Source organism: Equus asinus, chromosome 7 (assembly GCF_041296235.1).
Source record: "Equus asinus isolate D_3611 breed Donkey chromosome 7, EquAss-T2T_v2, whole genome shotgun sequence".
Classification (NCBI taxonomy): domain Eukaryota; kingdom Metazoa; phylum Chordata; class Mammalia; order Perissodactyla; family Equidae; genus Equus; species Equus asinus.
In genome coordinates this window covers 28,174,948-28,189,832 of record NC_091796.1, presented here as the reverse complement: position 1 = coordinate 28,189,832, position 14,885 = coordinate 28,174,948, and the positions used below count along the sequence as shown (strand labels likewise).

The 14,885-nt window shown below is 43.1% G+C and overlaps 1 protein-coding gene across 3 annotated transcripts in view; it reads left to right on the top strand.

Moving 5' to 3' along the window:
• KATNAL2 (katanin catalytic subunit A1 like 2) overlaps nt 1-14,885 on the top strand; it is a 78,795-nt gene that overhangs the window by 33,473 nt on the left and 30,437 nt on the right. For 2 of the 3 annotated variants that reach the window (XM_014841299.3, XM_044774678.2), the window contains 5 exons: nt 5,244-5,410; nt 6,882-6,924; nt 11,125-11,242; nt 12,361-12,459; nt 14,646-14,744. In XM_014841299.3, the coding sequence (XP_014696785.1) occupies nt 5,244-5,410; nt 6,882-6,924; nt 11,125-11,242; nt 12,361-12,459; nt 14,646-14,744 (526 nt within the window). The remainder of the gene's footprint in view (nt 1-5,243; nt 5,411-6,881; nt 6,925-11,124; nt 11,243-12,360; nt 12,460-14,645; nt 14,745-14,885) is intronic. The other variant, XM_044774677.2, reaches the window with a different exon arrangement.

The following is a 14,885-nucleotide window of genomic DNA, read 5'->3' as shown; positions in this document are numbered from 1 at the left end:
GATATTTTCCACGTGATGCATTTGAAAACTTTATCAGCAAAGCCACCCAGCTCATGAGATACTTTCCCTTTGTTCAGGTTTGAAGAGAGCGTAGGTCTTTCAAATGAGGTTCCTGGCTCCCATTGCTGGCTCTGCACACAGAAATAATGCTCCTATTCCTCAATTTTCCGTCCCTCAAAATAAAAGTGTTACATTTACCTGGACCATCTATGCTCAGTTCTGTTTTCCGTGCGATGCCCGTTCTATAACTGGCAAGAGGAGGAAATTGGAAGGCACTTGAGTTTGGCTACCTACCTCCTTTAAAAAGGAGCAAGCCCTTACAATGAAGGCTGCTGACATGCTGGGTATTGTGAGAGGAAGAGAACTGATCCACAGTGTCTGAAGGGCACTGTTTAGAGCTTCCTTTCTTTTCAAGTTTCAGCCAGGAAGAAAATATTTAGGTTGCAGGTTTAGGGCTTAAAACTTTTGAGTTAGAGCAGTGCTCTCAACTGGAGTGATTTTTGCCCCTGGGGGGTCATTTCGTGATTCTGGAAAACTTTTTGGCTGTCACACTGGCTTCCAGTGGGTAGAGGCCAGGGATACTGCTAAATATCCTTCAACGTGTGGGACAGCCCCCACAACAAAGAGTTATTTGGCCCCAAATGCCAATCATGCCAAGATGGAGAAATCCTTCGTTAGAGCATGAAGAATCAACCAGCTACTGGCATTTTCCCAAAAGGTTGAATGAGCATCTCTTCTTCCGAGACACAGAGTAGCTGCTAGTGAATCAGGGAGCTGCTGTGACTAAAAGTCAGATCTGAGAGCCCACTAGCCCTAGTGTTGGGGCGGAAGGGAGGAAAGAGATGAGGCGGGCCGGAGGCAGCTGAGAAGGAAGTGAGAGTTCATCGTTGTTTCTCAGAACCAGCCAGCAACAGCTGTTTTCAATAAACCTATCTCCCTCTCCAGGGGAATGAGCATTCGAGAGACCTCGAGGAACTTTTAAATTTTACGGGGAGTATTAAGGTCCCCATTTTACACTTGAAGAAACTGAGGCCTAGGGGAGTCAAGGAGCTCACTAAAAGTCAGCTGGCTCTAAGTGGGGGCACTTTCTAGGCCTGTCTCCCTCCAGAAGCCTTCTAGGGTCCTGTTCCTTTGCTCCAACGTGGAAGATCTGATTTTCTCTGAGGATCACCTCAGGAAGATCAAAATGTGGGTGGGCCATATTTCTTGAGGTTTTTTTATTTTTTTAAATATGGCGTTTTAAAGTCAGAAAATGAAATCTCTGCAACTGTACTTAAGCATTCTTTTATTACTCAAGTCATTAAAGGATTTGAGTTTTTCGCCAAAATTTCGGATGCATGCGTTTTGGGGACTAATTATAACACTGCACCTTTGAGCAAACTTTGTTAGTGAGTAACCTGATTTATTTTCTCCCCCTGACTGATCATGCAAGATCTTTAATTACAAAATGTGGCCTTTCTCATAACACTTCAATATCACAATTTTGGAAATGGCTTTTTTCCACTATAAATGTGATGAACTGCATCATCTTTAACATAAAAACATTTCTCAGTCCGCTTACTTTGAAACACACAGTTCTATCAAACACTTCTCTTTTTGGTGTTGGGGATTTAAATTTTGCTTAAATAATAAACAACTTATTCTTTCCTCGTCACCACCAGTCTCAGACTAGAGAAATGAGTGCTTCCTCTCAAATGGTTAGCAGGCAGACCAGTCAACTGATGCTCAACTGCTAAAGCTCTGTGTCCACACACACAAGTGGGGTGGAACCGAAAGCCCAAGCAGAGCAAGGCTGACTTTGGTCCTCTCTGTGCCTCTGTTTCTCCATCTGGAAAAAGAGGATCTTCTTGAAATTGATGACCCAGGCGGTGGGTTGTTCCTCACCATTCACCACCCATCTATGGAAAGCAATTGCAAGGGCAGCATGGTGCCAGGTGTCTGCTTTGAGATAAGGGCTGGTGGGTTAGCCTGGTAGGAAGGGCTTCCTGGATAGGCACATGGTCTTGGGAACCAGACTGCCTTGGTTCAAATGCCCACTCTACTCCTTGGTAACCAGTGACCTTGTGCAAGTTACTTATTCTCTTTTTTCCTTAGTTCCCTTGCCTATAAAATGGAGTAATGGGAGATGGTGTTCAAGTATCAGGTAGATGCTGTTAGTATGAGAACTAAATATGTGACATGCTTAGTATAGTGCCTGACACAAGGTAAGCACGTATGAGCACTTGCTCATTTTACTATGGAGGATGTGGAATTTGGATTTTATGCTTTTAATACCGAACCTGGTTCAGCAAAGAACTTAAAGCAACTGGAATGTGGGTTTGGCCCATTTTGCTTTATCTTTTTATTAAATCTCAGCTCCATTCAAATAATCCTGGGCTAAAACACCTCAAGGCTGTGTTTTCTAAGTGTGTGGAACAGTGGTTCTACAGAATGTTAATAGATGTTACTTTAAGAGAGTTTTGTGATCAAATAAGCTTGGCAAACATTGGGTAAAACTAATTTAAACAGATTCCCTTATTTCAGGACTTCTCAGATCATCTGCTTGACTAATGTGCAATGGGAACATCTGTGCTAACGTCACAGTATTCAGGGTTTTGCAAACCAGTTTGAACAAGGAACACATTTTTTCACAGGCCATCTTTAGGGACAAGTTTTCCATGGAAAACTTCGAGAAATGTTGCCTTCATAGATTAATCGACTCTTATAAAACTTGAACTCATCTTACAAGAGCCCAGGACTGTAAGCATAGTATTAATAGATGCTCAGTACATGTCGTTTGAATAGCCACTGAGGAACTTACTGGCATGTAGATGGGTAGAATAATTAGAAAGCAAGGCACAGTCGTTTACACAGATAATTCTTGATTTTTATTGTAATATATTTTGTATTCCAGAAACTATATCAGAAAGTAGAACTGTAAAAACAAAAAGCCAGAAAAACAAAAGTCAGACTAGCTATCCCTTTTCCTGCAGGTGCTGTTACGGCCTAGAGAGCTTACCGCGTGTTTACAAAGCATGCATTTCCCCTTTCTGCCACAAGATGGCCCCTTGCATCTCGAGTCAATGTGAATTCTGCTAGAGTTGCATTTTCCTGAGACCTGCTGGGAAAGGGACTTATGAGTGAGTTATCAAGATGAAAAGCGAACTATGGGTGTTTTTAAGGACATATCAGTGGCAGAAAAATAGACCGCCTTTAACAAAATACTAAGAATTTAGCAAAGAAGATAGATGATTGTGGATTGGAATAAACAATTAGAGAAAGCTTTGTAGAGAAGGCGATGTGAGCTGGTCTTGAAAGATGTGTAGAATGTGGGTAGACAGATGTGATGGACGAGGACATTCTAGGCAGGGGCAGAGAGAGAAGGGGTGTGGCATGAGCGGACAGTTAGGGAAACACAAAGAGCAGAGTTTGGATGCGTGGGGGAGAGTTGGTAAAATCAGACAGTGGATGGTTATGGATGCTGGCTCTTGTAAGACTACAGGTGCATCTCTCTGGCCTGAGTGCTTGTTAAGAGCTTTCCCATCTCCTGCCATGCTCTGCTCATTACTGCTCGCTCCTCTTCCTGGAGTCCTGTCCTGTCTGTTGGTTAAGAACCTCTAGCGGCTGCTCTTGCCAAGCCTCTTAAGTTCAGACCTCATTCAAGCTCAAACAGGGTAACAGAAACATACAGAAGCAATCTATGCTTATTCCCCAGATCAATTAGTTTAGGAAATACGGGGCCTGCCATCACCTATTCTTGTAATTTTTGTTTAAGTGAAAACTCCGTGATCCTGGAAAGAGTTCAGAATATAATGTGATGTGAGTAAAGACCACAAGTAATAGTGTGTGTTCCCATCTTCCGTCATTTTTTTTCCTGCTTTACCAGTGCAGATATGTAAATCTATGTGCATTTAGTCATTGAAAAGTGTTTGGAAAAATAGAGAAAATGTTGATAGTCATTATCTCTGACTGGTTGAATTTTCTTTTGACTTATGGGTATTTTTTAGGTTTTTCTTAAGTGAGCATGTATTACTTCATGCTAAACACAAATTATTAATAAAAAAATTGATTTAGTTTTTCTCTCTGTAAAATGGGGATTAAGACGTAATGCAGAAGCCTAATGAGCCATCAATAAGTACAGAAGCTGACTGACTACAGTTCATTGACGTTTGCAAATTCTTTAAAATTAGCAAGGTCGTTGGACATAATCTCTTTTAAGAAACCTCTTTTAAGAAAGTTCAATCTTCCAACTGGCCTGAATCTGGGCCAGGGAAGAGAGCACAATGAAAAAAAAAAAAAAAGGTTTTCTCCTTCTATCTTCCCAAGATTCAAATCAAACAGATAGAAATCCGACCTGCAGCAGGAATTCTTAATCTGAGATCCTTGGATGAGCCCCTGAAATTGTGTGCTAATTTGTACATATTGGCGCATGTGCACATTTCTCAGTCCTTGATTTTAAAAAGAAGTTAAGAACCAGGATTAAGACCTGGAGAGTCTTTCCACTTTCAGAGGACTGTGAGAGAAGGCCTCTGCTTTTATCGCTAAGCTCACTTAAGTAGGACAGTCTTTACGAACAAATAAGTTGAAAATGACAGCGAAGAACCCACGGTGAAAACACTACTTACGTACAGAGGCACCTGGTAGTGTAATGTGTGACTGATGAAAAGATTACCGGAAATAATACATCCAGGTGGATGATGTCTTCTTAGGCTAAACTTCCTCGATGATGTTGACCAACATATTTTTGGAATTTCCTTCAGAGCTTATGATATATTCTTTTGAATTGCCTCACTTTTGAATTTCCACCACCTCAGTGGTGGTAAATCATACCTTTTGGGGTTGAATTTGGGTTTTAGCAGTTGCCAAATGTTACCTAAAATGAATCCTGGTAAATAAAGAGGTAATCAAGTTGGGCAAATACTCATTTTTGGTTACTAATGGGTAAAGGTAAATCACAAGACTTCTTTGATTTACTTATTTGACTTTTAATTACTCCCCAAAACATTTTGAACAATCATGATGTCATTGGAATAAATATGTAGCTTCCAGAGGCAACCTCTTTGAAAGACAATGTTTGGCTACGTTTGATGTATATGGGCTCCTTACTCTACAGGCAAACCTCACATATTTTAGTTTTCATCTAATGTACTATTTAATATAAGCATACACTTTGTATTGAATCTCTTTGGATTTTTAATGCTGTTAGCCTTTATTCTTTTTACCCAGTTAATTTTCTTGTTTTTTTTCTTTTGTGAAACGGTCAGATATATTGATACAGCCAATGCTTTGGAGCAAGAAACTAAACTGGGCTTACGACGCTTTGAAGTCTGTGACAACGTTGATCTTGAAACTATTCTGATGGAATACGAGAGCTATTACTTTGTAAAATTCCAGAAATACCCAAAAATTGTCAAAAAGGCATCAGACCCAGGTATTTGGCTATTTTCTAGAAATTAGGCTCTATCTCGTCTTTAAGATTAGTGTTTCTTCCTCATTTTATTCCCAGATAGATGGTGCCCTCCCGTCCTGCACTGAAAGAGTAGACCAGGAAGATTATTTGGCTTCTCTTAGATCCAGTGCAGACAATTTAAACATGATCTTCTGGACATTGACGTCCCTTTATTCGTGTTGGCATTTATTTGAGGAATGTGTGTTTTAGGGCAATGAAAGCAAAACCCCAGCGTATCACAGGTACTTTTTAGAAGAACGACATTACTTTCATTTCTTTAGAGGTGGAAAGAGCTGTTAGAAGAGGATAAATGACAGAAGACTTTTTTCTTGCTAGGAAGACCTATTATCTATCTTGAAAACAACATGAAAATGAGTATTGGTGAAGCTAATAGCTCATGTATAGATAATGAAATGCTTCTGAAAGCCATCAATCCAGATAATGATCAATATAATGCAAAGACCCAGTATAGGTTAGCAGTCAAGGAGGCTGGCTGGAGGAAAGATCTAAAGTGAGGGCCCTATGTTTTGTAGTAACATTGACTTGGAAGTCTGTAAGTGGGGGAAGTAATTATAAACCAAGGGAGATCATTGTCCTGTTTACAAGGCACTTGTTAAGCCACAGACTTTAACATTTCATGTGGGGACCAGGAAACCAAGAGGAACGTCAATTAAAAATAGCCAGGGCCGAGTCTCAGAGCTGGAAGGGGTCTGAGAAAGAAGTATTTTATCTGAGCTCCCTTTCAATGCAGGATTCAGAGCTTGGCGTCCTTGGCTGGTTTTTGCATCCAGGTGTTGGTAGAGACAGCACTGAATCCTAACCACTGGGCCACCAGGACTATTACTGACATGATCTGATTTCTAGATTGCACATTTCTAGAACCACATTCTCCTGGGATATTGGATATAATGTCTTTATTTTAAGGTAAACTGGCAGAGTATGACTGATAAGTGTTCTCTGCCAGACTCATGCAATCACCCTGTTGTCCCACAGATCATAGCAAAATGGTGTCAAGTTTATGAAAACTTAATGAAATGGTAATTATAAAGCTAGCCCACATTGGAGTTGCCACTAGGTCCATAGTCTCCAACATGTTTAATATCTGAGGCCTTTGGGGCCCTGTAGGAAACGCTCATAAGGTCCTGTCCAAAATGCTCATAAGACTTTGGGTCCAAACCAAAAGGTCCTTAATATTTGGTCTTCTCCAAAACGCCCGTGGAGACATTTGGTTCACGCCAAAAGGTCCTCGATATTTGGTCCTGTCTAAAATCATTTGGCATGGGCCAAATATGCTCATGGACATTTTGGACAGGACCAAATGTCAAGGACCTTTTGGCATCTACCAAATGTCTTATGGAAGTTTTGGGCAGGACCAAATGTCTGCTAATCGAAAAATCACTTCCTCTTAAAAATAAAATTCTTTCCTTTTCTCCCAATATTTGTTTTGCTACAGCAGAAAATAATTTGCCACAAAGAAGTGGAGGAAAGACCAGAAGGTAAAGTGAATAGTAACTCAACTTGACCAACTCAGCTCTGGGAATTTATGGGATCCCTTTCCAGAAGATTCTCCAGTGCAGCCCTGTGACTGTCTACCAGCAATACCAGACTGTGGTCATGTGACCTTGGTGGGCCCAGTCATGGTTTCCTCTCATATTACAGATGGGCCAGAGTCTGTTGGTTCTCCTGGTTTTGCCACAAATAATTTTATCCAGTGATGCTCTGTCTTTCTAAGCTGTGTGGTATGAAAAGCATGGACTTAAGAGATTAAAAGACCCAGGGTCAATTCCTGGCTTTGCTACTTATAAGCTTGGAACAAGTTTCTGACACATAACGAGTTCCAAGCACATAGTGAGCACCCAAGAAGTACTATGTTCCCTTTTTAAATCATACCTGTCATTTCTTTGTGCACTCCCAAATCACATGTTCCGATTGTCTAAGGAGAATCGGGTGTTTCTTTTCCCCTCCTTTTCTCATGCTCATCTTATATTCCTTTCTCCAGCTTCTCAAATCCAAATCTCCTTTGGGACTTGTAGCATCTGATTGGAGCCCTTCTGTCTCCTGACCATTCTGGGTAGACACAAGCCCCCCCATTCTTGCCTCAGTGTCCTCCCCATTCCTCTCTTCCTGCTCCCGACCAACAGCCCTATTGTCAGAACCTGTTCAGAAATGATCAAGAATGCAAGGGCGCTGTTGCCGAGGATGGCACAGCTCTGGGGCATCAAGCCTGTGGATTTTTGCTATTATAATAAAGCCCAAACCTCAGGGGAAAGTTAAAGTGGGGTTCCAGTAGGGGCCACACAACTCTTCAATCAGTAAATAAAATTTTTAAAAATCTTACAATGTAATTGAAAGAAGAAAACTCAGATTGTGGGCATAAGCAACTCATCAGGTCCTCAAGAGGTGTGGTGAATTCTGCGGCCCTGATAAGTTCCCTGCTCTTGCGACTCCAGTCCTGTGTCTGCAGCCTAAGAAGGAAGGGGCAGAGGCATGTCACCTTTTATAAGCGACGCCATCTGGAATCGTTTATGAAGTAGTCGTGGAGCCCGTGCATGCTTCATGATCACACGCACAGTAATGCTCTGCCCCAGGCTCCCTGTGCTTTGTGCTGTTCTTTAGGAACAGTTTTATTGTTTTGACCAGAGTGCTATTTTTTTATTTATAGTTTCCATAAAACTAGTCAAACTCTGGTAATAAATGATAACTACTTGTGAATAGAAACAGTGAGGAGCATTTTAAGAGGCCAGCTTTGGAACGCATTTGGGTTCTGAGTATTTTTCAGCCGTGCATTCACGCCTGGAATTTCCTCAGCGTTTCTCACCCGGCAGAGCCGTTCTGTGAGCGAAGGTCCCTGGACGGCTTTGCTTCCCTTTGCAGATGGAGCCTGTGCAACAGCTGGGCTTTCCTCAGCTCCTCTCTGAGTAGATGTTTGCACATGGCAGGCATAAAGGTTGGAAAGCAAGTGGTTGGAGTCAGGAAGGATAACTAGGAAAATAATGAATGGAGTTTGTTTATAATTTTACCCTCAAAGATAGTTATTGAGATGAGAGGTTGTGTCATGAGACTGGCTATTAGCAAATGAAAGTGCCTTTTCATAATTCTTGCATCCCACACCAGAGAGCAAGCTCACAGTTTACAGATTTGCAGATAACCCAAAGGAGGAAAGGTTATTTAATGTGATGGATGACAGAATTAAGGTGCCAAAAGATCTTGACAGTTTGGGAGATGGGCCCAAAATAACAAGATGAAATTTAATGAAATAAGGTTTAAGCTCTAACCAGATTCACAACAAATAGCTCCCCCATTACAAAATCAGAGATTTAGAAATTAGAGTTAATTGCAGATGCAATGAGAGTCAACAATGTGATGTGATTGCTGATGTGGTCTCGTGTCTTATCAATAGAAAGAAGGAGGTGACTCTATTGGTCAGAAGACAGTGGACAAAGGGAAGGTGACCAGGATGAGGAAGAATCTGGGAGCCAGTACCTTAGGAATGAGTGGAGCAACCGGAGATGCTTAGCTTGAAGAACAGAAGACTTAGGGTTGGGGGGTGGGGGTGTGTGTGGTTGGAACAATGTAATAGTGGTCTTCACTCTCTAAAGGGAGATGAGTTGAGCCAGCCCTGATGGCCTGGTGGTTAAAGTTCCATGCTCATCACTTCGGCGGCCTAGGTTCACTTCTTGATCATGGAACCATGTCACCCGTCTGTTGGTTACCATGCTGTGGTGGTGGCTTACATGGAGCTGCTGGAACAACTTGCAGCTGGGATGTGCAACCTTGCACTGGGGCTTTGGGGAGGAAAGAAAAAAAGAGCTAAAGGGGGATGGGGCCTTCTTTGCAGAATTCCACAGGGCACATCTAGGACTGGTGACTACAGTTAAAACAGGGTGAACTTGGTTCCATATTAGGAAAAATCATTTACATTACAATCATTACATTTACAATCATTAGAGCTGACTGGAAATTAATTGCATTGCTTTACACATTAGTGCACTTATCTTTGGTCATGTTAAAGCAAATCTTTTTATTAGTTGCTTCCAATGGGAAATCAAAGTGGGAAAATAGAGTCCTCATTCCCTGCCAGCCCCACAAGGACATAGAGGAAAATTTAGCAATATATAACCTCACTCCATTTCTTTTCTTCTTTTTCTTTTAAAGATTGGCCCTGAGCTAACATCTGTTGCCAATCTTTGTCTTTTTTCTCCCCAAAGGCCTAGTACCTAGTTGTACATCCTAGTTGTAAGTCCTTCTAGTTCTTCTATGTGGATGCTGCCACAGCACGGCTTGATGAGCAGTGTGAGGGTCTGCGCCCAGGATCCAAACCTGAGAACCCCAGGCCGCCGAAGTGGAGCGTGCAAACTGAACCACTCAGCCACGGGGCTGGCCCTTAACATCACTTCATTTAAAACAATGCTATTCATAAGGGTTTGTCCTTGTAAAATGCTTGGTATTCATTTTGTAGTTATTTCATTTTTTTTGTCAGCAAAAGGCCTGAGGGACAGACATTCTTATCCCCAGTTTACAGATGAAAAACAGATGCCCTGAGAAAGTGTTAGTTGTCCACTCTTAGGACACTCACCCCAGTGGGCCCAAAACAGGGGGCACCACGTGCAGACATTTGTGGTATTGTTGGTGTGGATCGTCTTTCTGGCCAAATAGCTATGTGTTTATATTAGACACGAACAAACTTTTTCTTTCCCACAAAGAAATGGAGTTGAAATAGCAGCCCTCTGAGCCTACTTAGAATGTGGGGAGAAATAAGTCTAGCAAACCTCCTGCAAATGTTAGGACAAAAGAACTGAGAGAACCAAACAATTGATGATGTGGGGGTTCATGTTCTGCCCCCCAAGCAGGTCCTGTCACTCTCTGGATGTCATCTCCTATCTAAAAACATTCCATTATTGAATTGTATGTCTACTTATGAGGATGTCGTGAACACGTTTATTTTACATTTGTATTGATGTATACCATATATACAATGCACATATACTCCTGAAACCCCACTGCCACTCCCTTCCCAGTCAATACTCCCCATCTCCACCAGAGTTAGCAACTATGCTGACTTCCAGCTCCCTCAATTTGTTTTGCCTGAAGTGAACAATATTTGATGAAATTTTTTTTTGTTAATATGAATAATCTGTGACAACGGAGATGAGGTAAGGTTTGCTTTTTTTCCCCCAGCCCCCCTTGATGTCGATCATATGTGGCACGATGAGAGGTATTTTAAGTAGGCAGGTACACCTGGATTAAAGTTCCGGTCCGATCCCTAGGTTTTCTAATGTTTCTTAATGGGAGCAGGACTCCTTCCTCCCTCATACCTTCCCCTTGACCTGCGAGCTGCTCTTTAAGGAAGGTGAGAAGAAACAATGGGAGAATGCTTGTAAAGAATGTCTTCTTGGGGACAGAGAGCTCTTTGCAGAAGGGCTGGAGCCAGGTGGTATGAAGGGGAAATGAAGAGGGAGAGTTGGGGGCTCCAGGAGGAGGCGGACCCTCTAGTCTGGAAGAACCCAGTGGGTAGACTGGAGGGAGTCAGCACCAGGATGGACAGGGTGGGAGGATGGTGCAGATAGAATGACCCTATTGTGGTGCATCTGCATATGTTTCCAGAACTTTCTTTAAGTGTGTGACACAAGTTGTTCAGTTACCTCAAATTAATTGGTTACAATAATTTCCTCCAAGGTCTTTGTTCCTTTCCCTAGGGTGATGAGTGACAGCTGTCAAAATCTTCCCAGGATCAATCAGCAGAGGCCTCGGTCCAAAAGCTCAGTGGGGAAGCCAGGGGACACCAAGCCCCTCCATAAGGAGCATCCTAAGCAGGTTGGGATGGCTTTGCTTGGCGTCGGTAAAATCACAGGTGGCTGAGAAATAGCCCCAAGAACATTTATTTATTTTTTGAGGACCATGTTTTCAAATTGTTGTGTAATTTTGGCAGATTATAGATTTCTTCCTGTATGCTGGATTAAAACCACAGGCAAATCCCTAGGCTTTCTTGTTTCTTAATTTGAGCAAGAGGCCTCCTTTCCCCCCAGAACCCTTCCTTGGTCTGAGCGCTGGGTGGCGGGCCTCGAGGGGTGGCTGGGCCCAGTGAGAGCAGGAGTGCCTGGCGGCTGTAGAGCTTGCTCTGCCCATTGGAGGTAATTCTAGGCGGCAGGTCTTCCCGTCCTGAAGCACATCCCTGGGTTCCTAAGAGTAGGCCAGGGGTGGTGTTGAGTGTGGCTGGGCCTCAGAGTCTCCTGTTGGGTTTCTCCAACGCACTCCTGGTTGATCCCCACTCCAGACCTCCACACTGGACTTTCTGGGGGAGGAGATGAGCAGCAAGAGCAGAGAGCCCAGCAGGCGGTGAAACCGATGGCTCCTGACTCAGGAGATCCAGGAGATGCGAGAACCTTCTGGTTTAGGACAAAACATACCAGCTTTCAAAGGAAAGAGAACCAATGGAAATTGTGAAAAAGAATGGAAAGAATGAACGTGAAAGATGTCGTTAGAAAGCAAGAACCACGAAACTCAATTAGTCAAAAAGAACCTCTCACCCTCATGGAGGTTGTATGGTTCTGGCGGTTGCAGTCTGACTCAATGGAAGGGAGACGAGTCCCACAGGAGGCTGGTTGACTCTGCTGCTTCTGCAAACTCAGCCACCCCTGGCCACAAACACCTCTGTCACAGGAGAAAGACAAGCCAGCGAGTGGGGATGGGTTAAAGCACAGCTGTTTCCTCTGCTGGAAAAGCTGTTCGGAGCCCAAGGATTCCAGGGACGGCTCCTTCCACACGGTCCAGGCAGATAGTTCATCTTGTTGGGTCTGCACAGAAGTGGCCAAATTACATGTGGGGTTCCCCAGTTACAGCAGTTAATTTGGGGTGATGGAATAGGCAATTACAACCAGCATCTCTAAGTTGCTTTCTGCAGCTGACTTCTCACTGTCTTCCTCTTTCTTCAGGAGGTTGACAATAACACCCACGTAGTGAGTACTGACTTTGGCTTAAGTATATCAGGAATCAACAGAGGCGGCGGAGAAGACAGCGTCTGCCCGCAAAAAGTACGTTGGACTCACGAACCTGACACTGGAAGGGGAGATACATTTTTCTTTTTAAAAATGAAAATTAAAAAGCGTTATTTTTGTCAAACAGAAGAGTTAATAAGTCATGATCAAAGGGTGGCTATGAGGTGAACTGGGAAGAGCACTGAATGAGGATGAGAACCCCGGGTTCTGGTCTGAATCTCCTTTCTGGATGGAGGGACTTGAAGGAGCTCAATTTCCCCATTTGCAATTGAGGGGTTTAGAAGGGATGGCTTCTAATGTCCCTTTCAGCTTGAAAATTCTGTGATTAAATGAATAAACATTGGTGTGACTGTTCTGCATTAATTAGGGAGTCATGGCCTCATACTCATTCTTTTCTGCCCCGTTGGTGGAAGTTGATAAGTGTGGTCACCTTTCTCCTTGGAGGTAAGTCTCCGGGCTTAAACATAATTTCACATGAACCGTGAAACCTCAATAGATAGAAGGTTGATCTCATCCTTCATAGACATTTTTACCCCTTTCATAATGAACCTTATGTCCTGATTCGTAAAAAAATAGTTTTTCAAACAGGAAAGACGCCGATTGGGTGGACGTAGGCAAAAAGTAGTTAAAACATGTCATTTGGAATGAACAGCGGCACCCACACCAACATATTCTCTTGATTGTAACCTCCAAAGCTGTGCTTATTTGAGAGTCTTCTTTCTTTCTTTGATCAAGTTCTCAAAGCAGAGGACCGCTGACTTAGCTCTGGCCAGCTCTTCTCGGGCAAACCAAACTCTGGGTGTGTGTGTTTGGAGAGGAAATAAGAGCATCTCCCTGGAAATCAAGGGGAGCTGCCTTGCTAGCCCGAACTGGCTCCTTTAAGGGCCTCAGTTATATGTAATTGCTGTAGATGATGCCATTTGAATCAGTGTCTCCCATGGAGAATTATTTTCCTGTTCACCTTCACTACTTTCGCCATGTTTTCAGTCACTTTTCTGCCTAGCAATTTGTGGCTTAAGTTTCTCTCATGAAGGTCTCAGGTTGATAAGAATGGATGCTTCTGATCAGGTCACAAGGAAGGGACTCTTTAACCCAGCACTTAACCTTTGAAAGAGCCTGGCTATCAATTCTCTTTCCAGCAGAAATGTCCTCAGAGTAAAATGTGGGCCGTTTTCTCTCTAGCATTTCAAATGTTCGTCAGATGAATGAGGGTGTACAGCCAGGGGCCCATCTCCACAAGGAGTCTGTCATTGCCTTGTTAGGGGCCCTGGCTTCAGGGTTCTCAAGTCCCCTGCAAATTTAGGAGGGGTGTTGCTCTTAAAGGCACCGGCTTTGGAGTCCACCTACCTGGGTTCAAACCCCGGCTCAGGCCTTTCCAGCTGTGTAGCCTTGAGCAAGTTGTTTAATCTCTCTGAGCCTCATTTCTCTCATCTGTAAAATGGAAACAATCACAGTGCCCACTGTAAATGTTACAGTGAATAGAGAGCCTTTGTGCTTACTGTGCCTCACACGTAGTAAACCCTCAGTAAACGCTGGCTACTGTTATTGTTACTTGTTTTTGCACACATTCTTGCTTTTTCCTTCTGCCTCTAGGAGAGACAAGGTGGCATTGGAAGGAGTATGGGAGACAAATATCTGAGTTTGAATCTTGGCCTTAAGTCATTTAGCTGTGTGACCCTGGGCAGATTGCTTAACTTCTCTGGCCTTACTTCCACATCTATGAGACTAAGATGCCAGGCCCGACTAGCAGAGGTGTTCTAAGAATTGTAAATAATCCTCACAAAGTAGCTTGTACACCTATTTTGTGCCAGGCACTCTCCTGAGTGGTGAGTGTACATGATAGTCACTAAATAGGAACTAGGGTTCCTCTTGCGCCAGTGAGTTCTTCCTGTGTGTGGAGTGTTTTAAAAGGACAAGACAATATGGGGGAAGTAGACATATACGGAAGCAGATGATATGTGTCAGGAACTGAAAACGCTTGTGAATTTTTATTCAAATTCAACTTCATCCTGAAGAATTTATTTACAGCTTGTCTTTTTTAGACACCCCAACTTGAGGAACTCATCCTGTTCATTATTAGTACAGGTTCTTTTTAAAGCTTCACTTGAAGTTTGCCCTGCATACCAAGGTCCATAAACGTGTCTTGATTTAATGAAGCTGAGCCATTAAGGGTAGTCTTCCCTCATGTTTCAATGGCGTAAATAACCATCCCTCCCTTTCAGGGCCACATCATTGACTTCCGAGGGCTGCTCACAGACGCCATCAAAGGAGCAAGCAGCGAGCTCGGCTTCAACAGCTTCGACTGTAACCCAGACCCCTCAGTAAGTGGCTAAGATGTGACAATCATCTCACAAACTGCCAAAATCTAGATGACTTTAGAAAGATAATTTTGAGTCCAGAGAAACCTTGAGATCAAGTGGAAGGTCACAGCACCCTGCCACCATTTGTGTCACCGAGATCTG